This window comes from Papio anubis, chromosome 2, assembly GCF_008728515.1.
Source record: "Papio anubis isolate 15944 chromosome 2, Panubis1.0, whole genome shotgun sequence".
Classification (NCBI taxonomy): domain Eukaryota; kingdom Metazoa; phylum Chordata; class Mammalia; order Primates; family Cercopithecidae; genus Papio; species Papio anubis.
In genome coordinates, this window is record NC_044977.1 from 88,139,464 (window position 1) to 88,165,066 (window position 25,603).

General features: G+C 50.4%; 3 protein-coding genes across 6 annotated transcripts in view; 1 reads left to right on the forward strand and 2 right to left on the reverse strand.

Annotated features, from left to right (window-relative positions):
* Nucleotides 1-317: 317 nt before the first annotated feature.
* PHF7 (PHD finger protein 7) lies at nucleotides 318-15,066 on the reverse strand. Of its 2 annotated transcripts, XM_003894320.3 has the most exons (11): nucleotides 14,284-15,066; nucleotides 12,617-12,726; nucleotides 10,871-10,923; nucleotides 10,334-10,425; nucleotides 4,028-4,129; nucleotides 3,528-3,652; nucleotides 2,899-3,058; nucleotides 2,205-2,311; nucleotides 1,618-1,734; nucleotides 1,074-1,195; nucleotides 318-862 (listed from the first exon to the last, which is right to left on the reverse strand). In XM_003894320.3, exons 2-11 carry the CDS (start codon nucleotides 12,655-12,657, stop codon nucleotides 636-638), a joined length of 1,146 nt encoding a protein of 381 aa, XP_003894369.1. In that variant the 5' UTR covers nucleotides 12,658-12,726; nucleotides 14,284-15,066; the 3' UTR covers nucleotides 318-635. The 2 variants fall into 2 exon arrangements, with proteins under 2 accessions (XP_003894369.1, XP_009198866.1); XM_009200602.3 differs by lacking the exons at nucleotides 10,334-10,425; nucleotides 10,871-10,923 and having other exon boundaries at nucleotides 438-862.
* Nucleotides 15,067-15,380: 314 nt separating this feature from the next.
* On the forward strand, nucleotides 15,381-24,732 carry BAP1 (BRCA1 associated protein 1). 3 transcript variants are annotated; one of them, XM_009200603.3, is made up of 17 exons: nucleotides 15,381-15,640; nucleotides 15,739-15,768; nucleotides 15,874-15,928; nucleotides 16,876-17,008; nucleotides 17,398-17,517; nucleotides 18,010-18,071; nucleotides 18,154-18,296; nucleotides 18,563-18,641; nucleotides 19,094-19,217; nucleotides 19,558-19,705; nucleotides 20,463-20,647; nucleotides 21,171-21,304; nucleotides 21,855-22,333; nucleotides 22,451-22,611; nucleotides 22,807-22,968; nucleotides 23,073-23,145; nucleotides 23,326-24,732. In XM_009200603.3, exons 1-17 carry the CDS (start codon nucleotides 15,604-15,606, stop codon nucleotides 23,457-23,459), a joined length of 2,259 nt encoding a protein of 752 aa, XP_009198867.1. In that variant the 5' UTR covers nucleotides 15,381-15,603; the 3' UTR covers nucleotides 23,460-24,732. The 3 variants fall into 3 exon arrangements, with proteins under 3 accessions (XP_009198867.1, XP_003894371.1, XP_009198868.1); XM_003894322.3 differs by having other exon boundaries at nucleotides 22,876-22,968; XM_009200604.4 differs by lacking the exon at nucleotides 16,876-17,008 and having other exon boundaries at nucleotides 15,532-15,640.
* A 529-nt stretch (nucleotides 24,733-25,261) lies between these two features.
* The window catches only part of DNAH1 (dynein axonemal heavy chain 1), a 90,596-nt gene continuing 90,254 nt past the window's right edge, over nucleotides 25,262-25,603 (reverse strand). The window contains exon 79 of the mRNA XM_031663302.1: nucleotides 25,262-25,429. Coding sequence (XP_031519162.1) covers nucleotides 25,308-25,429 — 122 coding nt within the window. The 3' untranslated portion in view covers nucleotides 25,262-25,307. The remainder of the gene's footprint in view (nucleotides 25,430-25,603) is intronic.

Below are 25,603 nucleotides of genomic sequence, written 5' to 3' on the forward strand. Positions count from 1 at the left end.
GGCCCCAAGCCTTGCAACAAGGGCCTATTCTCCATCCAGTGTGGACTGCTATGCTGGCTCACCTCCCTAAAGAGAACCTGTGTACTTATTATTTGCACAATGATTGATGAAGATTCTCTGCCCCTGTAATGCCAATTTCTGTATAAACAGGTTTCCTTCCCTCCAAAGAAACATGTCTATATTCTAAGCTAAAAGTTCTACATTAATTCCCTGAATTTTATGGATTAGGAGGGTGAGTTTTCTTATTCTTGTACTCTACCCCCTAGAATCTTTACTACCCACGCAAATTTCAGAATGAATTTATAAGGAGACACCAATGGAGAGAACACCTTTATTGCAAAACAACAAACATGGGTGAAGAAGAGGCATGTGAAAACCAGATTAAGGTGGAAGAATCTTGGTGGGAGGAGAGGAGGAGAAAGCAGAGGCACTCTTGTAGCCATAAACTCATTTCCTTGTTGGCGTCTGGGCTGCTCCCTCCTCATGCTCCCCTGAGACTTCTCTTTGCTTGGCTCATAGACTCACTGCTGGTCCTGCTTCCTTGTCTCACAGTCCCAGAGTGTTCCCTCCCCAAACCCGATGGAGGAGCACAGCTTCATACCCTATTGTGCGGGATAGCAGCTACTCAGAAGGTGTTACTTGGATTTTTTGCAGCTGTTAGTGATTCTGACACCCTTGGACCTCCAGGAGTGGCTCCTCCTGCCACGAGAGGACTCTGGCTTTTCTAATAAGGAAGGTTCTGGCCAATCCGTCCAAGAAAGGCCCGGATTCTCTTCCAGGGTGTTGTCTCTGCAGAAATGCTCCTCAGGGTGGAAGGTGCTGCTGCAGCAAGGGATGTCCCCTGAGTTTTCAGGTATGTAGTCTGTGGTGAGAGAAAGGCAGGAGAGGAAAACTCAAGCTTCTGCTTCTCCCAGGCACAGGTCCTTAAGCTCCTCTCTAGCCACTTTCCTTCCAAAGTCAAAGGAACCAACGATTAATCCCTCTCTGGTGGGATGCCTTCCTCCTTCCCCAGGCACCACAAGTCCCTACAGCCCGCTCCTTGCTCTGAGGCTGGCCCATCCCTCCAGCCTCACCTGTGGCTGCAGCAGGTGAACACTCCTCACACTCCCATTTCTTACTGTTGGATCTAAGAGAGGAGCAGTCCCTGTGGGTTCCGTGGGATCCGCATGTATCACACAGAATGAGGCACCACCTCCTACAGGAAGAGCCCAAGAAGGATTGTGGAGACATACAGAACACTAACTGCCATTCTTGGATGTTTGCTATGGGCCAGGCATTTTTTACGGCACATTTTACCCACCATGAATGTATGGCTCAGAGGGGATGAGTGCTGATCCCGGGAGCCTGCCATCAGTCATAACCCCTTGAAAGGTAGATTAGGAAAGGAATTGGCTCTGAATGTCTCTCCACTGGGCACAAGGTGAGTGGATCTTGCAGGGGAGACCTGTTCACTTGCACACAAGTGAGTCAGGGGTTGGTCAAGAATGAGACTTAGCAACTGTGTTTATCCTAAGGTCTGCATACAAGAGTGAATTTCTTACTTCTAGTAACTGTGCCAAGGTCTAACTCTAAGATAGCACTGATGAGAGCTCTTTCTAGCCAGAATCCTTCTCCTACCCTTCATCCTCAAAGCTGTCTCTGCCTTGTTCATACAGACAGATGGGGGCATCACAGTGCTGATAGCGCTGATATAAGTCTGAGAAAGCCCCTGGCTCGAGTTCCCAGGCAGCATCTCTGCAGTGGGAGAAAAAACAGTGAATAAGAACATAACAGGTTGGTGAAACTTTTGTCCATCAGGGAGGAATTAGGAAGAACCCCAAGCTAAGCACAGTAAGAGTTCAGTAGGCTGCCCGAACACTTCCAACAAGGCTGGTCAAGTGGCCTGGCAGTGGGAGAGGGTTGAAGCAGGATGAATGGAACATGCATGTGGGTTCCTTAGTTCCACTGTGGAATCCAAGAACTCAACCACCCAGGGAATTCTGATTCCCCAAATGCCCTTTTTAGCAACAAGCACCCGCTTCCCCCACAAACTTCTTTCCCCTCCCTTGTTTTGATAATTGAAAAGCACTCCCTCCTCCCCTTCCTTCTTCACTATCAGTGCCTCTGCTGCTCTCATTCTCTGAACTATCCTCTCACTCACCTCCTCTCTAGAAATCTAGGCAACCCTCTCCCTGGCTCAGTTCCTGCTCTGAGGTTCCCACTACCTGTCTGGAATATGAATTCCCATTCTCAGCATTTCTTGAGGAAATTCTTTTCGATTGTTACACTGTGGACATTTGAAGAAATGCTTTGCTGATGTGTGGGCATATTTCTGTAAGAGAAACAGGTAAGAGCTTTGTGTTTATAAAAACCCTTTGACTACCTTCTTTCCCCTCCCACCCTCACCCCCACAAAGAGGATGTTGCTAAGAGAGTTTGACTGACGGTACGGGAAAAGAAGTTTGGGTGGGCTAGGGTGAGGACTGCAAATCCAGGTGTCAGACCTGGGACCAAAATACTTTCAAGAGAATTCCCAGGAGTGCCTCAGCCGTCATCTCTGGCCATGGGGCTCGGCAGTACTAAGTAGGGGTCAGGTACCTGGATACACATTTGCCTTTTCTTTCATCCCAGGAAGTGAGGCTGACAGGGAGGCTCCTCAGCTCATTCTGGGATGAGCCCATTTGCTCTAGCAATGCCGAAGATTTTGCTTATTCTAAATCTTATGTGTGAGGTCCTATAGGTCAGGAATGACCACAGACTGGACTGACTTTCTTCTAACTGCCTGAAACCAGCCCTGAATACAGGCCTCCAGCATGGAGCACCAAAGCTGAGGCACGCCTGAGGCACGCCCAGGGTGCTCTGGTTCCAGGCAGAGAACCAGGGCAATGGTGGAAGGGCCCCAGGGCAGAAAAAGCCCCACCTGTATGCACTTGCGGTGGTAGATGGCTTGACTACAACATGGGCTCTGGATGTTCTCAACACTCTGTTGGGATAAGTCTTCACAACACAAGATGCAACTTTCCTCCCCCATATTCCCATGTTGGATGTTCTGTGCTGGGCGATGTTTGTCACAAAATGATCTGTGGCAGGTAAACAGACTTGGTTTCTGGTTTGTCATCAATGCAGTTTCCCAATGGCCCACTCTAGGAGGGGCAGCCAGCCACCCGGGTTGGTGCCCAGTGAACCTCCACACTCATGAGGAAGAGGAGAGGCAGGGTGAAGAACAGCCACATGCCTTCTCATGGCTGCTCGCCTACTGAGCAAAGTTCCCAGAACTGTCTCCATAGCCTCTTGTTCCTGAAAGCCCCACTTAGTGCTGAGCAGCTGTCTAAGTACCCCAGCTGTTTGTAATTTAAGGAGGGGGCAGGAAGCAAGAAGAAACCCCTGTGAAATCTCCAAGTCAAGACACCGTTTCTTATTACTGAATGGAGGAACAGATTCACTGGTGAATCAAAACAGGCCTGCTTGTGAGAATTGGACTCTGATTTCATTAGTGGCTGAATAACAAGTTGCAAAAAGGAAGTCAGACTTTTCCCCTTCCTCACTCACTTGTACTCTCCAAAAAATTGTGAAAGGCAACCCTTTTCTTGGCCACAAGGCAGATGGAAGTTTCTGATGCACTGATCCTTCTGGCAGTTGATAGCAGCTCCCTTTTTCTTGCACACAAAGCAGATCTGCAAATGAGTTCCCAGACAGTGCTCAGGACCCCAAGAAAGGCAAATAGACACAGTGTGGGACATTTTTCTATTAAATGGAAGTTTTGTGAAATAATAGCCATTCCCTTTCCTCGGTGGTCCTGAATGCTCTGGGGCACCTGGAAGCTGAGCTTCAAGCAGCACTGAGTTCTTTCCTGTTTTCTCAAGATGTTTCTCCCTCTTCTCACTTAGGACACCATACCCCAGAGGAATATGGGACTTAAGGACTAGTTGGAAAATCCAAGAGTCCTTTGATGTCTAAACTAGGAAGTAGGGAAGAGAATAGAAACAGGAATGATGGGTGAGGTATGAAAAGAGGCCTACCCCAAGGTCCTCACTTCAGGGGATTCTAACCTTCCTAGAAGCCCGAGCTGCCTCCTTTTTGATATCTTCAGGCAGGAATCCATGGAAACCTCTGTTGGACTGGCCCCTCTGAGGCAGCTTACTAGATAAGATCTGGGGGGCAGTAGAACCAGGCTGTTAATATTGATCAGTGAAACAGTGCAGTGAGGTGAGGAGAAAGACAGGGTAACAGAGCTAAAGAATAGAGATTGGGCTGAGCGCGGTGGCTTATGCCTGAAATGCCAGCACTTTGGGAGGCCGAGGCGGGCGGATCACAAGGTCAGGAGATGGAGACCATCCTGGCTAACACGGTGAAACCCTGTCTCTACTAAAAATACAAAAAAAATTAGCTGGGCGTGTTGTCACGCGCCTGTAGTCCCAGCTACTCTGGAGGCTGAGGCAGGAGAATGGCATGAAACCAGGAGGGCGGAGCTTGCAGTGAGCCGAGATCGGGCCTCTGCACACCAGCCTGGGCGACAGAGCAAGACTCCGTCTCAAAAAAAAAAAAGAATAGAGCTTGGTGTGGAATATATATGCACTGACAGGGTAATTTATTTAATGAAAGCTTACATAGCACCAACCATGTGTTGAGTAGTCTAGGCGGTTTCAAATATTAACTCATTGAATCCTCCCAACAGCCCTAGGTGGTAGGTACTATTATTGTCCTTATTTTATAGGAGAGATGATGCGACTTGCTCAAGGCCACAGGACTCTGGAACCTGGACTCTTACTTTTGCTCTAGGCTGCCTCTCATTTACTGAGGGCTGCTATTGTGTGCTGGCACTTTGGGGGAAACATTTCCTTTGTATTTACTTATTTTATGCTTACAATCCTTGGCCAGGCACGGTGGCTCACGCCTGTAATTCTAGCACTTTGGGAAGCTGAGGCAGGCAGACCATCTGAGGTCAGGAGTTTGAGACCAGCCTGGCCAATATGCTGAAACCCTTTCTCTACTAAAAATACAAAAACTAGGGCATGGTGGTGCGCATGGTGGTGCACACCTGTAATCCCAGCTAGTCTGAGGCAGGAGAATCACTTGAACCCGGGAGGCGGAGGTTGCACTGAGCCAAGATTGTACCACTATACTCTAGCCTGGGCAACAGAGTGAGACTCCATCTCAAAAAAAAAAAAAAAATCCTGTAATGGCAGATGCTATTATGACCCTCATCTTACAGAGGAGGCCACTGAGGTGCAGTGTGGCAAGTGACACTGCCCGCCGGGGTTATAGGGCAAGGAGGAACAGAGCTGGCTATTCACACCCAGGCCCATGGAATCCACACTCTTACCCTTCCTGCTGCATCACCTCTTTTTTTTTTTTTTTTTTTGAGACGGAGTCTCGCTGTGTCGCCTAGGCTGGAGTGCAGTGGCGCGATCTTGGCTCACTGCAAGCTCCACCTCCCGGGTTCACGCCATTCTCCCGCCTCAGCCTCCGAGTAGCTGGGACTACAGGTGCCCACCACCTCGCCCGGCTAGTTTTTTGTATTTTTAGTAGAGACGGGGTTTCACCATGTTAGCCAGGATAGTCTCGATCTCCTGGCCTCGTGATCCACCCGCTTCGGCCTCCCAAAGTGCTGGGATTACAGGCTTGAGCCACCGCGCCCGGCCTGCATCACCTCTTAGTAAATACTCTTCTTAGAGTAATACAGGAAGAAAAACAGGGTTTTAATATCTCTTGATGTTGTCATTCTGTTGTCATTCATTCTAGTCAAATGATAGGGGAAGGAATTGGACTTTTGAAACATATATTTTAAAACTAATTATCCCAGGGCTTTGGGATAATATGAGTGATTTGTTTTCTTTATACTTTTAAGTATCATTCATGTTTTCTGCAATAAGCATGTATTGATTCTATAAACAGAAAAATCAATAGTGAAAGATCAGAAACAATCTAAATGTCCTTTAATCGGGATTTGTTCTGATACTTTTTGGCATACCTATAGCATGAAATACTAATTAGCTACTAAAAAGAAAAAAACTAAACCTATATGTTTTATATAGAAAGATGTCCGAGACATATATGATGGAAAAAAGCCAAGATACAAAGCACTCTGTGTAATGTTTAATTTTTATGTAAAAAATGTATATGCTTGTAAATGCATCAAAATTACAACTAAGCCCTGACACCTGATAGGACTTACAAGAAAGGAAAATCACAGACCAATCTTTCTCATGAGCACAGATATAAAAATCAAACAAAACAGATGCAAACTGAATCCAGCACTGTATAAAAAGGACAATACATCATGACCAAGTAGGGTTTATACCAAGAATGCAAGATTAGTTTAACATTAGAGCATTTAGTTGATGTAACAAACTACATTAACAAAATTAAAGAGAAAAATCAAGATAATCTCAATAAATACAGGAAAAGTGACAAAATTCAACACCCATTCATGATACTCTGGGCAAACTATATATGAATAAAAGGGATCTTCAACCTGATAAAAACATCTATGAAAAAAAACCACAGCTAACATACTTTTATAGTGAAAAATTAGATGCTGTCCCCTGATGTTGGGAACAAGACAAAGATAACAACTCACACCACTTCTATTCAACATTAGGTTGAAGGTCCTAGCCAATACAACAAGGCAAGAAGAAATAAAAGGCAAAGATTGAGAGGAAGAAGTAGAACTGTCTTTATTCACACATGACGTGGTTATGTGCATAGGGAATCCTGTGTACACAAGGCATTTACAACAAAATAAAAACAACTAACCAAACTGAATTTAACACGATTATAGGATACAAATCAATATACAAAAATAAAATGCATTTCTATATGCCAGCAATAAACTTAAAAATGAAATAAAAATACTATTTACGATAGCATAACCACAAAATATTTAGGAATACATTTAACAAAAGATGTACAAGACTTCGTCACTAAAACTACAAAACATTGCTGAGATATATTTTAAAAGACCCAAATAAATGGAGAAATATACCATGTCCATGGATTGGAAGGTTCAATATTATTTGTCAATTCTTCACAAATTGACCTATAAATTCAATGCAATCCCAATCACAATCCCAGTAGACGTTTTTTTAAAGAAAAATTCACAAGCTTAATATAAACTTTATAAAGAAAGGACCTGATAGTCAAAACAATCTTGGAAAGGATTATAGAACTTAACAATACTGAATTTCAAGACACTACAAAGCCACAATAATGAAGACAGTGGGGATTGGTGTAAGAATAGATACACAGATAAATGACATAAACAGATCATCCAGATCCACAGATTGATTTTGACAAAGGCACCAAGGTAGTTCTATGGGTAGGCAAAGATTTCTTGTGACACACAAAAAGCACTGACCATAAAAGAAGAAATGGATAAACTGGGCTCCATTACAATCATTGTTCTTTGAAAGACACCATTAAGAAAATGAAAAGGCAAGCCAAAGACTAGGAAAAAAATAGTCTTAATACATACATTTGAAAAAGAATTTGTATCCGAAATACGTAAGCAATTCTTACAACTCAATAATAAAACCACTCAATTTTTTTTTTTTTTTTTTTTTGAGACGGAGTCTCGCACTGTCACCCAGGCTGGAGTGCGGTGGCGTGATCTCAGCTCACTGCAAGCTCTACTTCCCTGCTTCATGCCATTCTCCTGCCTCAGCCTCCGGAGTAGCTGGGACCACAGGCACCTGCCACCATGCCCGGCTAATTTTTTGTATTTTTAGTAGAGACGGGATTTCACCGTGTTAGCCAGGATGGTCTCGATCTCCTGACCTCATGATCCACCCGCCTTGGCCTCCCAAAATGTTGGGATTACAGGCATGAGCCACCATGCCCAGCCCGGCCCACATATTTTCTTTTGTTAAGTATCTGTACAAATATTTTTGCCCATTTAAAACATTGAGTGGTGGTCAGGCGCGGTGGCTCATGCCTGTAATCCCAGAACTTTGGGAGGCCAAGGTGGGTGGATCACGAGGTCAGGAGATCGAGACCATCCTGGCTAACATGGTGAAACTCCATCTCTACTAAAAATACAAAAAATTAGCCAGGCGTGGTGGCAGGTGCCTGTAGTCCCAGCTACTCAGGAGGCTGAGGCAGGAGAATGGCATGAACCCAGGAGGCAGAGCTTGCAGTGAGCCGAGATTGCACCACTGTACTCTAGCCTGGGCGACAGTGGAGACTGACTGTCTGCAATCCCAGCACTTTGGGAGGCCAAGGCGGGCAGATCACGAGGTCAAGAGATCGAGACCATCCTGGTTAACACGGTGAAACCCCGTCTCTACTAAAAATACAAAAATTAGCCACGTGTGGTGGCGGGCGCCTGTAGTCCCAGCTACTTGGGAGGCTGAGGCAGGAGAATTGCTCCAACCCAGAAGGCGGAGGTTGCAGTGAGCTGAGACCGTGCCACTGCACTCCAGCCTGGGCGACAGAGCAAGACTCCATCTCAAAAAAAAAAGAAAATATGTGAATGGCCAATAAGCACATGAAAAGAAGCCTTAGTCATCAGAAAAATGGAAATTAAAACCACAATGAAATACCAATACACACCTAGAATGGCTAAAATTAAAAACACTGACAAAACAAAGTTTTGGCAAGAATACTGTGCAACTGGAATTCTTTTTTTTTTTTTTGAGATAAAGTCTGGCTCTGTAGCCCAGGCTGGAGTGGAGTGGCACGATCTCGGCTCACTGCAGCCTCCGCCTCCCGGGTTCACACCATTCTCCTGCTTCAGCCAGTAGCTGGGACTACAGGCGCCGCCATCACGCCTGGCTAATTTTTTTTGTATTTTTAGTAGGGACGGGATTTCACCGTGTTCGCCAGGATGGTCTCGATCTCCTGACCTTGTGATCCGCCCGCCTCGGCCTCCCAAAGTGCTGGGATTACAGGCGTGAGCCACCGCACCCGGCCACAGCTGGAATTCTTATATATTGCTGGTAGGAGTGTAAACTGGTACAACCACTTTGGACAGTGATGTGGCAACCTCACATAAAGTTAAATATCTAATTAGCATACAACTAGTAATCCCACTTCTAGGCATTTGCACAAAAGCAGTGAAAGCACATGTTCACAAAAAGACTTGTACACAAACGCTTAAAGTAGCTTTATTCATAATGGTCCTCAAATGGAAACAATTCACATGTTCATCAACAGGTGAACAGATAAGCAAATAGTAACTTATTCATGCAACCGAATACTACCAGGTAATAAAAAGGCACAAGCAACGAATACATGCAACAATATGGATGAATCTCCAAAACACCGTGTTGGGAGAAAAAAGCCAGATACAAAAGATTATAAACTGTATGATTTCATTTATATCAAGTAAAAGAATAGCCAAAAATAATCCATGGATCAGAACAGTGATTACGTCTAGTGGGATTGACTGGAAAAGGAGGCAGGAGTGAACTTTCTGGGATGATGAAAATGTTACTTATTTTGATTGGGGTGGTGGTTATGTGGGGACATACATTTATAAAAACTTATCGAACTGTGTCCTTAAAATTAGTGAATTTTATTTAAGACCAGCCTGGCTAACATGGTGAAACCCATCTCTACCGAAAATACAAAAATAGCCAGGCGTGGTGGCAGGTGCCTGTAATCCCAGCTACTTGGGAGGCTGAGGCAGGAGAATCACTTGAACCCGGGAGGCAGAAGTTGCAGTGAGCCGGGATTGTGCCACTGTACTCCAGCCTGGGCGAGAGAGTGAGACTCCATTCTCAAAAAAAGAAAAAAATTGGTGAATTTTACAGTATGGAAGTCATACCTAATAAAAAAGAATATTAAGAAAAAAAAATTAGAAAGATGTTACAACTTTGATAGCATTTGTTTCTGAGGAGAGGGAGAAGGATTGGAAACATTGTTTAGGGAAGAGACCTTTTTACTGAACTTACTTTATACTGTCAGGATTTTATACCAGACACATATATTTTTGTTTTTTTGAGGCAGGGTCTTCCTCTATCACCCAGGCTGGAGTGTGGTAGTGTGATCACCGCTCACTGCAGTGTCCACCTCCAGCGCTCAAGTGATCCTCTTGCCTCAGCCTCTGGAGTTGCTGGGACTACAGGCGTTTGCCACCCTGCCCAACTTTTTTTTTTTTTTTAATTTTTTTTGTAGAGACACGTTTGCCCAGTCTCAAACTCCTGGGTTCAAGAGATCCTCCTGCCTTGGCCTCCCAAAATGCTGGGATTACAGGCGTGAGCCACTGCGCCCAGCCTAAAAATAGATTTTAAAAGAAAAAAGCTATTAAGAAAAACAAAAAAACAAGTCTGTGGATCTGAGGATGGATGTAACAGAGAACAGTCAGTACATCAAAAGCCATAGGATATTCAAAGCAAAGGAGGTCTCATACTCACAAGACAGAAATAATGCACGCTGATATTGTCTTTCTGAAGAAATTCCCCTAATTTTTCGGGATCCCCAGGTTCTTGAAGGCATAGCCAGCAAACTGGAAGAAAGGACACTCAGAATTTGGCTCAAGTTGACCATTAAGAATGGAAGGGAAGGGTGAGAATGTAATCATTCCTCTAAGTCAGGAAGGAGTAGAATACTAGGAAAAGGGTCACTTTGGCAAGAAGGCAGGTTGGGAGGAGGTCTTATTTGGCATCAATTAGGCTGTCACATAATTCTGGTTACAATGAACAAGTTGGCCACAACTGCTCACTTCACTTTTTTTGTTTTGTTTTATTCTAAAGTGACTTGAATAACTTGTTTCTTGAACTTCAAACATGGTAATTTAAAATGACAGTTCCTGAGTCCTCAAGATCTTAGAGAATCTGGGAAAGAACTAGGGCTGGGAGAAAGAGAAGCAGCAAGTGTACTGCCCCACACAGGTGGCCTTCTTTGCTGAGGGCTGGAGGCAGTGGCTGAACACAAGCTCCAGTCTTTCTTACCAGGCCCTGAAGACGGTTTCCTCTGGGTTACCCTCCTAGTCTTGGCAGATTTCCTATACAAGAGAAATAAGAAGCACGAGGTGTTCTTTGAGGACCTTGTTGATAACCTTTTTAACATTTCCCTTTTTTTTTTTTTTTTTGAGACGGAGTCTCGCTGTGTCGCCCAGGCTAGAGTGCAGTAGCTGGATCTCAGCTCACTGCAAGCTCCGCCTCCCGGGTTTACGCCATTCTCCTGCCTCAGCCTCCCGAGTAGCTGGGACTACAGGCGCCCGCCACCTTGCCCGGCTAGTTTTTTGTATTTTTTAGTAGAGACGGGGTTTCACCGTGTTAGCCAGGATGGTCTCGATCTCCTGACCTCGTGATCCACCTGCCTCGGCCTCCCAAAGTGCTGGGATTACAGGCTTGAGCCACCGCACCCGGCCAACATTTCCCTTAAAATGCCATTCATGGGTCTGATGAAGGACCAAAATATCTAAAGCCTAAGACATCAGCTTATTTTCCTATTTCTTTTTTTTTTTTTTTGAGGCCGGGTCTTGCTCTGTCGCCCAGGCTGGAGTGCAGTGGCAATCTGGTGCTGCAAGCCTCCGCCTCGGGTCCACCTTCTCCTGCCTCAGCCTCCCGAGTAGCTGGGACTACAGAAGCCGCCACTGCGCCCGGCTAATTTTTCTATTTTTAGTAGAGACGGGGTTTCATCATGGTCTCGATCTCCTGACCTTGTGATCCACCCGCCTCGGCCTCCCAAAGTGCTGGGATTACAGGCGTGAGCCACCGTGCCCGGCCTTTCCTATTTCATATATATATATATATATATATATATATTTTTTTTTTTTTTTTCTTGAGACAGAGTCTGGCTCTGTTGCCCAGGCTGGAGGGCAGTAGCACGATCTCAGCTTACTGCAACCTCCGCCTCCTGGGTTCAAGCAATTCTCCTGCCTCGGCCTCCCGAGGAGCTGGGATTACAGGCACCTGCCACCACGCCCAGCTAATTTCTGTGTTTTCAGTAGAGACGGGGTTTCACCATGTTGACCAGGCTGGTCTAGAACTCCTGACCTCAGGTGATCCACCCACCTCGGCCTCCCAAAGTGCTGACATTACAGGCGTGAGCCACTGTACCCGGCCATATTTCGTATTTTTTTTAAAGTGCAAAACATACTCTCACTGAGTTATTTGAGGGCAGGAACCAGACTGTAAGCATCTCTCTCTCCCCAGTGCCTGTTCTGCCTATGTTGCAATTAATGCAAGAGTAAACCCCCTTTTACTTTTTTACTGTTTCTTCTGCCAACTATTCTGAATCTCAGGTGGTACCAGCTTTACAAAGCATACTAAAATGAACCAAAATTGATAAAAGTATTTCCCGTTGTGAGGCACTATGCTTAGCACTTTACATGTATTGGCTCAATTAATCTACAGTAGCTCAATGAATCTACAGAACACTCTAAATACCATTATTATGTACATTTTCCAGATGAGGAAACTGAGATATAAAGAAACGAAGTGACTTCTGTCACAGTTGTTAGCAAGTGGCAGAGCTAGGATATGAATCTGGGTAGTAAGGTTCCAGAGTCAGCATTTTGCTACTAGGGACAGCACTGATAAGACAGGTATGACAGCTCCCAGCTCCCAGTGTATGCTTCCACACTGTCCAACCCCAACCCCCAAGACTATGACAAAGGGGGCAAAAAGTGCAACCTATACCACAGGCCATTGGACAGTTTCTCCCAAACTCCCTATGTCAACTCCTTCTACCTCAATCTTTGGCATTCCTTCTTTTCTTTTAGAGTCTTCATTCGCTGCTGTCTCTTTCTCCTATCTTGAATTCTTCTATATTATTTTGAGGACAACACAGGCTCTTCCAGCTATAAATATAAATGGGGTTTGGTAAGCAATTTGATTCTGTATTTGGTTATCAAGTTCCCCAGGGTCAAGGCAATGGTGCACTTCACCTCCCAACCCATGTGATGGAATAAAAGGGACTGTTCTAGGTACTTGACGTGTTAAGTCACAAAAACGCCATGCAATAGGTACCATTATTATCCCCATTTTCAAGATGAGGGGACTGAGACACAGGTTTAAGTATCCTGCCCAAGGTAAGAGTTAGTAAGTGATATAGGTAGGATTTGAACTCAAGTAGCCTGGCTCCAGAGGCCAACACTAACTCTCATGTTATACTGCTATCACACAGTAGCAAAAGAACTTAGAACCATTACTTGACCTAGCTAAATGGTTCTTTGTGCCTACAAAAGCACACATGAAGTAGCACTCAGGAAAAAAAGGCTCCTTTTGCACCTAAGTATGGGTGCCTTAATTCTACCCAGTAAAAGCTAGATAAGGTAGCTTTTTCCTAGGCAAAGGAGCCTGTGAGATTCGGGCTGCCTAAAAGCAAGAACTCCCTCTAGTGAGAGACAAGAGGTAACACTGACAAAACCCTCTAGGCTCTATCACTATTTTTTTTTTTTTTTTTTTTTTTTGAGACAGGGTCACTCATTGTTGCCCAGGCTGGAGTGCAGTGGGTGAGTGTGGGAAAGTGCCACTTTCCTAGGCTCAGATGATCCTCCTGACTCAGCCTCCCAAATAGCTGGGACCACAGGTGCCATGCCACCGCACCAGCTAATTTTTTTGCAGAAACGGGATTTTGCCATGTTGCCCAGGATGGTCTCCAACTCCTGGGCTCCAGCGATCCTCTCGCCTCAGCCTCCCAAAGTGCTGGGATTACAGGTATGAGCCACCAGGCCTGGCCTCTCCTATCAATTCTTTTCACCTAGGCTCAGGTGGCCACTGAGATATGGTTTGTTCCCAACTTTTGTCTCCATCTGAGCCGAGTACAATAGCCAAAGTGCAGAAGGTACCTTGTCTATTTCCAATGTCAGCCAACTCCGGCTGTTACCTGTTTTCATTAGTAAACAAACTAAAACAAATGTACAGTTTCACCGGTTAAGGGGGAGATCCCTGAAAGTGAAGGGGAACTAAAGAAAGAAAATCCACTGCTGTGAAGAAAGGACTGTCTAGTCAGGGGAGAGAAGGACAGCATTTCTTAGAAGGAGCGCTGGGTGAATCAGGTCACTCCAGAGACACTCCAGTATCCATGGCCTCCGATCACCACTGGAGATCAGGAATATCTTCAGGGACTGTATTCTGCATGAATAAGGACGACTGAGGAAATTACTGTTCAAGAAACCAAAGCCACCCTGCCCTCCCCTTCTTTGTGCTTGTTCTGTCTCCTCCTCTAATCCATGAGTTGCAGAAGCAATCACATCTGATGGCTTCTTCCTCAAGGAAAACATTGGACAGGCTGGAAGAGGAGAGAGAAGAGCATGTCCTGACCTTGCTATTCCCACAGGGGTCCATGTGAGCGGACTGCGGAGCAGTTCCCAGTTACTGGGGCTACCCCGACCATCCAGCAATAGAAATAAAACCTTGAAACTTCAGTTCTTTGCATCGCTGGGCCAAGACGTTCCTTGAGTAGGATTCTGTGCACACACAGTTAGTTACAAGACGTTACGATCATCTGAAGGGGGCGTTGCAAATACGGCTTCCACGAGCTGCCAGGCAGTGGCCTCCTAAACCGGCGGACGCTCCTCGAAACGCTTATCAAGTTGTTTCACTGGACAGGTGCTGGGTAAATGCTTGTTGAGAAAATCAAAAATAAATAAACGCGTTCGACTCGCCGCGGCAAGAATGATTTATTTGTAAAATACGTGTCGGTGTGATCACAACCGTTCCCGAGGTTCACAGCCGGAGAAGGGGCTCAAGGAGCATCCCGCGGATGCCAGACCAGGATCATGTCGCGCCTGCCGGACGGCTAGTGCAGGGCCGGGCCGAGGTCGCCTCCGCCGCTCCTCCTCGCGGTAGCTCACCGGCCGCCGCTCCCGGCCAGAGCCACCCTCTCAGCTGTCTCTGAGGGCGCCGCTGTACCGGAGCTTTAGTCGTTGACACAGGCCGTGGTAGCTACCTCCGGGCGGCCGCCCTGCGCGGTGACTGCGCCGGCGAAGACGGCGAGATTGCAAACGGGGGCGGGTCACGCGGACTGTGACCCTCGGGAACCGCGGCAACGCCTACCGTTGGTAGAAAGGGACCGCTAACGGCCGCGCGCTAACGGCCGCGCGCCCGCCCCGCCCCTCCGTCCGCGCCTCAGCGCCCAGCACCACCCGCCCCCGCCCCTTCCCCTCGCCGCCCCCGCCCCTTCCCCTCGCCGCCCCCGCCCCTTCCCCCTCGCCCGCGCCTAGCCCCGCCCATCCCCGCCTTTTTCCCTAGCCTGCCCCGCCCCTCCTCTCGCACCACCCGCGCCCAGCACTTCCCGGCCCCGCCTTTTTCCTTCGCCCGCCCTCGCCCCTCCTCTCCCTCCACCCGGGCCTAGTACTGCCCGGCCCCGCCCCTTGCCCTCGCCGGTCCCGCCCCTCCTCTCGAGCCTCAGCGCTCAGCATCGCCCGGCCCCCCTCTTCCCCTCGCCCGCCTCGCCCCGCCCCTCCCCTTCGCCTCCGTCCCTCTGCGCGTGCGCGTTCGTCTTTGAGCGCGTGCCCGCGTCTGAAGTCCGGCCGGCGGAAGACGAGCCCAGAGGCGGAGCAGGGCCGTCGCGCCTTGGTGACGTCGTGCCGCCGGCGCGGGCGGGTGACGCGGCTGGGCCCGTTGTCTGTGTGTGGGGCTGAGGGGCCCCGGGGGCAGTGGGGGCTCCCGGTGCGGGCAGCGGTGGGGCGGGAGGGCCTGGACATGGCGCTGAGGGGCCGCCCCGCGGGAAGATGAATAAGGGCTGGCTGGAGCTGGAGAGCGACCCGGGTGAGGAGGGGACCGGGAGGGCCAGGGGCTGGGGAGGCCGGATGGGCCCGGAACGCGCCTGCCTGACCATCACCCCCTCCTCTTGTCGCCCCACCCAGGCCTCTTCACCTTGCTAGTGGAAGATTTCGGTAAGAGCCTCTTCTGCCTGCCTGACCGGGGATGTGGGGGCCCACCCCTGCGCCCTCACTCACCAGAATCTGTCCTTCCCTACTGCTTTCCTTTCCTCATCGCAGGTGTCAAAGGGGTGCAAGTGGAGGAGATCTACGACCTTCAGAGCAAATGCCAGGGGTAAGTGGCTGTACACCAGGGCTGCCCCTTACACCCAGAGTGCTGGGGAAGGTCCCAGAGAACAGGCCCCTTAGGGAAGGCAGTGCCAGGAACCCTACGTTATAAAATGTGACATAAAGAAGCAGCCTTGCTCTCTGAGTGCCCGCCTCCTGATCAAACTGAAACTTTCTTTTCTCCCAATCTTTCCTTAGCGCTTCTCTTTTTGTAGCAGCCCGCTCCCTACCCCTAACCATCCTTTGGTTCAGCTGCTTTCTTGGCCTTGCAGCAGGAAGACCCAGGGCACGCAGTGCCTTTTGTGCGGTTGTGTAATGTATTAATTTCAGTGTGTCCATGTGTGCCTGGCTTTAATCCTGACACAAAGTCATCCTGTATTGATTGGTTGGGGTGACAAGGCCCCTCCTGGGTGCCCACACTTAGGATCTTGTCCCAGTGGGCCTGCAGAATAGAGGTGTAGGAGAGTAGCAACAGTAGCAACAGTGACTGAACCAAGAAGTCTGCTTTAATTTCCTGGAACAAAAGAGACTGGTGTAGGTGTTCATTTGCTTTCCTGACTTCATTGGGGCCCACAAGTGAGAATTATTGCCTCAGTTCCTCATCAGAGTTTTTGTTCTTGTCTTACTTTGTGTTCTTACCCTGTCCCATCCTTGACCCTCAGTTCCAGCTTTTCTTCTCTTACCCTGAACCATAGACTTCATAAGGAGACTGGGTGGACTCCCGGAGCATCACAGCCAGAAGCTTATGCTTAGCTTTGCCTGTGGCAGGCCTTTGGTGTATGAGAGCACAAGGCCACTTCAGACACAGTATTGGGAAGAAGCCAGGGGAGAGGTGGGATCACAGCAAGGACACCTGAGTGATGACGCAGTGCAAAGGCTCAGTGGGAGAAATAAGGGAATGCTGATTGCCTTCTCCCCTTTGGCTGATTTGGCTCTGCTTCTTACTTCCCCCAGCCCTGTATATGGATTTATCTTCCTGTTCAAATGGATCGAAGAGCGCCGGTCCCGGCGAAAGGTCTCTACCTTGGTGGATGATACGTCCGTGATTGATGATGATATTGTGAATAACATGTTCTTTGCCCACCAGGTCTGCTGGACTCTGTGCTTTGTTTGGAGGTTGGGATGCTGCCATTTTTTTGCTTGGGAAGTGGAAATGGAGGAAGACAGAAGGAGGAGATAGGCAGATTCTAGGGGCGGTGGCTACAAAAACCCTCGCAGAAGGAACTGAGCTCTAATTCATTAAAGGGAACAGCTTCAGAGTAGGGGGGTATGTGAGTCCACTCTCTGTGTCCTCAGATACCCAGTGCGTATTTGGTAGGTGCTTGTTAAATAAATAAACATTAGGCAAAGATGGAGCTGAGAAGGGGAGTTGTCCAGATATGACTGACCTGCTTTGGATCCCCATTCTTGATGTATGTGGGCTTGTGGTTTGCAGTGAGGGGTACTGTGTATGGGTGACTATTCTTGATTTCACAGCTGATACCCAACTCTTGTGCGACTCATGCCTTGCTGAGCGTGCTCCTGAACTGCAGCAACGTGGACCTGGGACCCACCCTGAGTCGCATGAAGGACTTCACCAAGGGCTTCAGCCCTGAGGTAGGCTGCAGTGCCTTCATCCTGGCTCACAGCCAACTGGGCAGATCTGACCCTGAGGGCCACTGGGAATGCTACCACATGATACTGGGTACTATTAGGCTGTTTTTTGTGTGTGTGTTTTTTTCAAATGATCATTTATATTACATTAGACTCTTAAATAAATTGTGTAAGGCCATTGTTTTTAGGCACAGTTGTGGGGAAAGGAGACAGGCTTAGGGAAGGAGGAGACTTTCCTTAAGTCACACCATGTCAGAATCTTCTCTGTCAGGACTTTTCCTCTCAGGCCATGTTGCTTCCTAGTATCCACGAATTACCATGCAAGGCCAGCACAGTCCATCTCTTTGGGACTCCAGAGCTCTTTTCTGCCCTGACAAACCTTTTAAGAAAGTTCATTTGGAATGCCTCCAGGCTGCTCTCTGAAGCTTTGCCTTCCAACCATAGTCCTACCTGAGGAGAAATTATTCTGATACAGCCTTATTTTCTTCCCCGTAGAGCAAAGGATATGCGATTGGCAATGCCCCGGAGTTGGCCAAGGCACATAATAGCCATGCCAGGTGCGTGGGAGCTGTGGGAGCTGATGTGGGGTGCGAGTAGGGGGAGTATCATTTTTTGGGTCTTGACTCTGTCCTTCCCCAGGCCCGAGCCACGCCACCTCCCTGAGAAGCAGAATGGCCTTAGTGCAGTGCGGACCATGGAGGCGTTCCACTTTGTCAGCTATGTGCCTATCACAGGCCGGCTCTTTGAGCTGGATGGGCTGAAGGTCTACCCCATTGACCATGGTAGGCACCATGAGCTGGAGGCCCGTTGGGTGTCTCTGCCTACCTCCTAGGGAGCTGGGGCTCAGGGCCCTCTGGTATGTGGGACCCAGTGGCAGAGGTTGTGGGTACCGACACCTGGCCCTGGCTGGGGTTTCACCCTGCACCATATTGCCTGACCAGCTCCTGACTTCCTGGCTCAACTGCTCTCCCGTGTCTTCCTTCCCACTGTTGGCCTGCCCAAACTCAGGGTTTCCTTCTCGCTGATTCCTTGTCTTGGTCTCCACCAGGGCCCTGGGGGGAGGATGAGGAGTGGACAGACAAGGCCCGGCGGGTCATCATGGAGCGTATTGGCCTCGCCACTGCAGGGTAAGGGCCCTGCACCTGCCCTGTTCTACCTTCTGGAGCTGTACCTACTTTGGGAGGGACAGAGAGTATCCAGGTGATTTGTAAATTGCAAGGCCATATGGTGAATCTGGCAAGATCAGGCTTAGATCATGGGCTCTCAACTCCTTGTCCTATTTCCTGCCTGGGCTGCCTGTGGCCTGCTCCTCGTTGGGCTGGGGGAGGGGCAGGCCTTGGTGGAGCCTTAGGCAGCCCAGGTCTGCTAGTTCACTTCCTGATAGGCCCCTCATACAGCTTGTTGGAAGGTACCAGCTCAGGTGCCTGGCGTGTATGGCTAGTCGCTGCCTGCCTGTTGGGGTGGGGCCTATACCTACAGCTGCAGGTGTGACTGCAGGGAGCCCTGCCAGGATATCTGCCTCAACCTGATGGCGGGGCCGGGGCAGGAGCTGCTCTCACGGCTGCGGCTGTGACTGCAGGGAGCCCTACCACGACATCCGCTTCAACCTGATGGCAGTGGTGCCCGATCGCAGGATCAAGTATGAGGCCAGGTTGCATGTGCTGAAGGTGAACCGTCAGACAGTACTAGAGGCTTTGCAGCAGGTAGGTGCCCTTTCTCTCTGGCCCCTGCCCAGCCCAACCCTCCCTGCATTCCTCCTCCCTTCCCCCACAACATTTGTCTCTGATTCCCGAACACACTCTTTTGTAGATCTGGGCTTCAGCTAACCACATCTTTTCTTTGCTCCCCTTATGGGAAAGGTGGGACTTGGAGTGGGGAGGGAGAATAGCTTCTAAAAGGAAGTTTGCATTTGGGTGTTTTATTTCCCTGTGAGTAAATGGGTAGAGCCAAGGCCATTATTCCTTTAGGTTCTCAGCCCTTAGCTGTTTGAGGTAGAAGCCCGGGTCTACCCTTCCTCCTCTGAGCCTTGGATTCTGTTGTTAGCTGATAAGAGTAACACAGCCGGAGCTGATTCAGACCCACAAGTCTCAAGAGTCACAGCTGCCTGAGGAGTCCAAGTCAGCCAGCAACAAGTCCCCGCTGGTGCTGGAAGCAAACAGGGCCCCTGCAGCCACTGAGGGCACCCACACAGGTACTAGGGGGTTTGGGACCTCTTGTGGGCCTCAGAGCCACCCCCTGATGTCTGACCTGGGAGGCCTAAGCCGGGCAAGTCTTTTTCTGGGGATGTCCTTGGGCAGTGTTCTTCCCCTAGCAGAAGGTAGAGGGAGAGCAGTCCTTCCCTAAAGAAAGGCACCTGTAGGCCGGGGGCGGTGGCTCAAGCCTGTAATCCCAGCACTTTGGGGAGGCTAAGATGGAAGCGGATCCGAGGTCGAGATCGAGACCATCCTGGCTAACACAGTGAAACCCCATCTCTACTAAAAATACAAAAAACTAGCCCGGGAGGTGGCGAGGCCTGTAGTCCCAGCTACTCGGGGAGGCTGAGAGCAAGAATAGCATAAACCAGGAGGTGGAGCTTGCAGTGAGCTGAAATCAGCCACTGCACTCCAGCCTAGGCTGACAAGTGAGACTCCGTCTCAAAAAAAAAAGAAAAAAAAAAGGCACCTGTAAAGGGCTGCTATTACCACAGGCCCCTGGGCCCTTCTCTGTAATGTACACTCCCTTTCTAGTTTTCTCTAGAGGCATTTTTTTTTTCTGCCTCTTTTTTTTCCCCATCTCATTCTTTTCCCTGTCTCATTGCGGGATCATGACTTAGAGCTTGCTGACTTCCATTCCACCGGCTGGCTCGGCTGTTCTTCCCTGGGAAGTGCTGTTCCACAGGGCTGGGGAGACCGTGAGCTTTTCTTGGAGATCCTACTGGAGGTCCTGCCTGTGTTCTTGCCCTGTCTCAGATGGTGCAGAGGAGGCGGCTGGTTCATGCACACAAGCCCCATCCCATAGCCCTCCCAGCAAACCCAAGCTGGTGGTGAAGCCTCCAGGCAGTAGCCTCAACGGTGTTCCCCCCAACCCCACTCCCATTGTCCAGCGGCTGCCAGCCTTTCTAGACAATCACAACTATGCCAAGTCCCCCATGCAGGTAAGCTGGGAGCACCCTTGCAGGATTCTCTACTTGATTCTCTTGAGAGGCTGCAACAGGCAATTTCCCCATGTGGTTCCTTGGTGTTCACCCTTGCTATGGCTGGGTCAAGCTGCCTGGGCCTGGGATGCTAGATTCCTCTGCCTGATACAAAAAGGCCTCACAACAGCAGGGGCTTAGGGAGGCAGGGAGAATTCCTTTGAATTTAATCTACTTACGTGACTGTGGGATTAAATGTTTAGGTCACGCTCCTTGGTACAACTTTATGAGTTGGGTTTTACTGGCAAAATAAAGGCTTGTGTTTCAGGGCACTCTGTTTCTCTTAGAACCCCTCCGTGGGTTTCTATGCAGTGTAAGTGGGTGGCAGCCACCCCACAAGCCAAGGACAGGCCGTGGAACACCTGGAGGGGTTCCGCTGACTCAGTCTGGAAAACCATGTTTGGCTTTCTCTCTGGCTGTGAGTGTCTAGGCTCAGCCTGGGCCGAGCAGTGCTTGTTTGTAACTGCCCTGGTCTTTGTCCCAGGAGGAAGAAGACCTGGCGGCTGGTGTGGGCCGCAGCCGAGTTCCAGTCCGCCCACCCCAGCAGTACTCAGATGATGAGGATGACTATGAGGATGACGAGGATGACGACGTGCAGAATACCAACTCTGCCATTAGGTCAGCCCCAGCTTTCTAAGGCTACCAGGCTCTGGGTGCTTCAGATCTCATTCTGAATATCTCAGTCTGTGTCTGAGAATGCCCTGCAGCAGATAATGTTGAGCACCTGCAAAATTTGGGGCCCTGGGGGAGGCTGGCATGATGGGGCTGACCCCAAGTGTCCAGGAAGTTTTTGGTAGACTGGGGGGTAAGCATATAAGCATAGATCATGTCCTGTTGGAAGTGGCCTTTTAGCCAGGCCTTGAAGGATTGGTTGGGGCAGGGATGGAGATGTGGGTGGTGGGGAGGCAGCTTTGCTGGAACACAGGGCATTGGCAAAAGGCCAGGAGTGAGATGGCTGGAATAGAGGAAGTGTCTTTTGAGGACACTTGGCTGCAGCTGACAGAACTTGATGCCAGGCTTAGCAAGGCTAGTTCAAGCTGCTTAGACCAAGTATAAGGAATTTTAGGGTCAGCCCCTGGAGGTCAGGATGTGTTTAAGCCATTCTGGGTACTGCTGGGTATGGTCACCTGGCCCGTTCCCTTGCTTCACATCTTCTCCGGCCCCACAGGTATAAGCGGAAGGGAACAGGGAAGCCAGGGGCATTGAGCGGTTCTGCTGATGGGCAACTGTCAGTACTGCAGCCCAACACCATCAACGTCTTGGCTGAGAAGCTCAAAGAGTCCCAGAAGGACCTGTCAATTCCTCTGTCCATCAAGACTGGCAGTGGGGCTGGGAGTCCGGCTGTGGCAGTGCCCACACACTCGCAGCCCTCGCCCACCCCCAGCAATGAGAGTACGGACACAGCCTCTGAGATCGGCAGTGCTTTCAACTCGCCACTGCGCTCACCCATCCGCTCGGCCAACCCGACGCGGCCCTCCAGCCCTGTCACCTCCCACATCTCCAAGGTGCTTTTTGGAGAGGATGACAGCCTGCTGCGTGTTGACTGCATACGCTACAACCGTGCTGTCCGCGATCTGGGTCCTGTCATCAGCACAGGCCTGCTGCACCTGGCTGAGGATGGGGTGCTGAGTCCCCTGGCGCTGACAGGTGGGCCTTGGACTGGCTCACTGGCCACTTGGTGCACCCAGGAGGGAGAAGGGAAGTGGCCAAGTGACCACAAAGTGTCCTGCACTCTAATGATTTTCTTGTGACCTCTCTTCCCAGAGGGTGGGAAGGGTTCCTCGCCCTCCATCAGACCAATCCAAGGCAGCCAGGGGTCCAGCAGCCCAGTGGAGAAGGAGGTCATGGAAGCCACGGACAGCAGAGAGAAGACAGGGCTGGTGAGGCCTGGCGAGCCCTTGAGTGGGGAGAAGTACTCACCCAAGGTGAGCCTCCTTTGTGGCTTTCTCCTTTAATCCTGGCAGAGGGTAGGGCCTGAGCGCCTCCTGCCCGGGTGCCAAGTTCTTGATGGGAACTTTGGTGTGAAGATTGGCTGGAGCCATGTGCCAGGAAGACTTTCTGGGTTGGGTGGTGGCAGGGGCCTCTGTAGGCATGGACTTGCTGCTCATCCTTGCCTCTAGCTGCCTATTGCTCGTGGGGCTTTGTTGCTGGCCAGCCCCCATCAGAGGTGCAATGCTGGGTTTTGGCAGGAGCTGCTGGCACTGCTAAAGTGTGTGGAGGCTGAGATTGCAAACTATGAGGCGTGCCTCAAGGAAGAGGTAGAGAAGAGGAAGAAGTTCAAGGTGGGTGATCTCTCCAGTTGCCTGATCTGGCCTCTCCCAAGGTCTGCTGGTGGCTGCTCTGGCAAGATTGGCTCCAGTGCTCTCAGCCTTCTCCTTTCCTACAGATTGATGACCAGAGAAGGACCCACAACTACGATGAGTTCATCTGCACCTTTATCTCCATGCTGGCTCAGGAAGGTGAGGCGATGTGCTGCTGGCTTAACTGGAATGCCCTGCTGAGGGCCATGTCCTTCAGCTTCCCTCCCGTGGCCTCTCCTGAGGCTTGAGCAGACCTTGGGGCACAGGGAGGGCCATGAGAGCCTTAGCTCCTGGCCTGAGGCAGCCAGCACCTGCTCAAGGGTCTCTGCCTCTCCACAGGCATGCTGGCCAACCTAGTGGAGCAGAACATCTCCGTGCGGCGGCGCCAAGGGGTCAGCATCGGCCGGCTCCACAAGCAGCGGAAGCCTGACCGGCGGAAACGCTCTCGCCCCTATAAGGCCAAGCGCCAGTGAGGACTGCTGGCCCCGACTCTGCAGCCCACTCTTGCCGTGTGGCCCTCACCAGGGTCCTTCCCTGCCCCACTTCCCCTTTTCCAAGTATTACTGAATAGTCCCAGCCAGAGTGTCCAGGCCCTGGGAATGGGAGGAACCAGGCCACATTCCTTCCATCGTGCCCTGAGGCCTGCCACAGGGCAGATCAGCCCCATAGTGCTCAGGAGGCAGCATCTGGAGTTAGGGCACAGCCAGGTACTGCAGCTTCCTCCACAGCCGGCTGTGGAGCAGCAGGACCTGGCCCTTCTGCCTGGGCAGCAGAATATATATTTTACCTATCAGAGACATCTATTTTTCTGGGCTCCAACCCAGCATGCCACCATGTTGACATAGGTTCCTACCTGACTATGCTTTCTCTCCTAGGAGCTGTCCTGGTGGGCCCAGGTCCTTATATCATGCCAGGGTCCCAACTACAGGGTCCCAGCTGGGGGCCTGGGTAGGCCTTGGGCCCTGCTGCTCTAGCCCCAGCCACCAGCCTGTCCCTGTTGTAAGGAAGCCAGGCCTTCTCTCTTCGTTCCTCTTAGGAGAGTGCCAAACTCAGGGACCCAGCACTGGGCTGGGTTGGGAGTAGGGTGTCCCAGTGGGTTTGGGGTGAGCAGGCTGCTGGGATCCCATGGCCTGAGCAGAGCATGTGGGAACTGTTCCGTGGCCTGTGAACTGTCTTCCTTGTTCTAGCCAGGCTGTTCAAGACTGCTCTCCACAGCAAGGTTCTGGGGCTCTTCGCCTTCAGTGTTGTGGCCCTAGATATGGGCCTAAATTGGGCTCTAGGTCTCTGTCCCTGGAGCTTGGGGCTCAGAGGAGCCTCTGTCCAGCCCCTCAGTATTACCATGTCTCCCTCTCAGGGGTAGCAGAGACAGGGTTGCTTATAGGAAGCTGGCACCCTCAGCTCTCCCTGCTACTCCAGCTTCCTCAGCTTCTGCAAGGCACTCAGGGTGGGGACAGCAGGATCAAGACAACCAGTTGGAGCCCCTGTGTTCCAGAGGGCCTGATGCCAAGGGGTAATGGGCCCAGCAGTGCCTCTGGAGTCCAGGCCCCAACACAGCCCCGTGGCCTCTGCCAGATGGTTTTGAAAAAGGTGATCCAAGCAGGCCCCTTTATCTGTACATAGTGACTGAGTGGGGGGTGCCGGCATGTGTGGCAGCTGCCTCTGGGCTGAGCACAGCCTGACCCCTCTAGCCCCTGTAAATACTGGATCAATGAATAAAACTCTCCTAAGAATCTCCTGAGAAATGAACCCTCCTGTGGTTGCTGGCCTGAGATGTGGAGGCTGGGCTATGTGTGTGTGGTGGGAGGGGGGGCCTTACTAGACCTCGTGTGCTCAGGGCCCTGGGACCAGAAAGGTAAAAGTATATGATCCTTGAGTGTCCAACTGTCTTGGGCCAGAGATCCTTGGGATCCTAGGCCTGGGATTTGGACCTGAGCTGAGGAGGGCTTCAGGTGGACTGTAGACAGGGTGTACTTTCTGGGGAGAGGGCCATGGCTTTCACCAAATCTGTGGCTTTGCAACCTGGAGAGGTGCTGGGACTCTGGGTCAAAGAGGCAGGGCTGCCTCTAATCTTGCCTGGTGTGTTCTCCCTGGGAGGGCGCTGGGCATCTCTTCCTTGTTGCGTTTGGACAGGTAAAGCAGGTCAAAGCTGCCACCTCTGTCCCGCTCTCCTCTGCCAACTGCATCATCTGCTGAGGCTGCTGCATCCCCTCACTACCCCACTGGCAATGAATCCTGCAGAGGGGTCCTCATGCAAGCAGCTAAGGCACAGCTGGACTGCTTAGAAAATTCAGCTTTAATGGCCTCAGCCCTTCTGTCTCAGTCTAGTAGTCCAGGGCACAGATGAGGGCCACACCACGCTTTATCCAGTGTCGCTGGGGCTGATGGGTGGGGATCTCCACAGCAATGACATAGTTGGTGGAGTGTCCTGTGGTTGATAGTGTTCCTGGAATGGGCAAGGAGGGGGACGGGTTAGGTCATGCCCTATTACTACTAGAGCAGGGATAGCGTAGGGGCAGGGCAGTGGGCAGGCTAAGCTGAGGACAGGGAGGGGGCCCTGACCCAAGAGGAAGCCTGCCTGGTGAGGGGGTCTGGCCAGGGTTCAAGTCTGCCCAGGGTT

Coding starts and splice junctions, on each gene's coding strand:
- PHF7 (XM_003894320.3), bottom strand. CDS start 12,657: ATGAAGACTCTAAAAGAAAAGAAGGAATGCCAAAGATTGAG. Junction 4,130..10,333: donor GCGTGCATTATTTCTGTCTT/GTGAGTATGAGA, acceptor ACTGCCCCCCAG/ATCTTATCTAGTAAGCTGCC. Junction 1,196..1,617: donor GACAGCTTTGAGGATGAAGG/GTAGGAGAAGGA, acceptor CTCTTCCTGTAG/GAGGTGGTGCCTCATTCTGT.
- BAP1 (XM_009200603.3), top strand. CDS start 15,604: ATGAATAAGGGCTGGCTGGAGCTGGAGAGCGACCCGG. Junction 19,706..20,462: donor CACTGAGGGCACCCACACAG/GTACTAGGGGGT, acceptor GCCCTGTCTCAG/ATGGTGCAGAGGAGGCGGCT. Junction 20,648..21,170: donor ATGCCAAGTCCCCCATGCAG/GTAAGCTGGGAG, acceptor TCTTTGTCCCAG/GAGGAAGAAGACCTGGCGGC.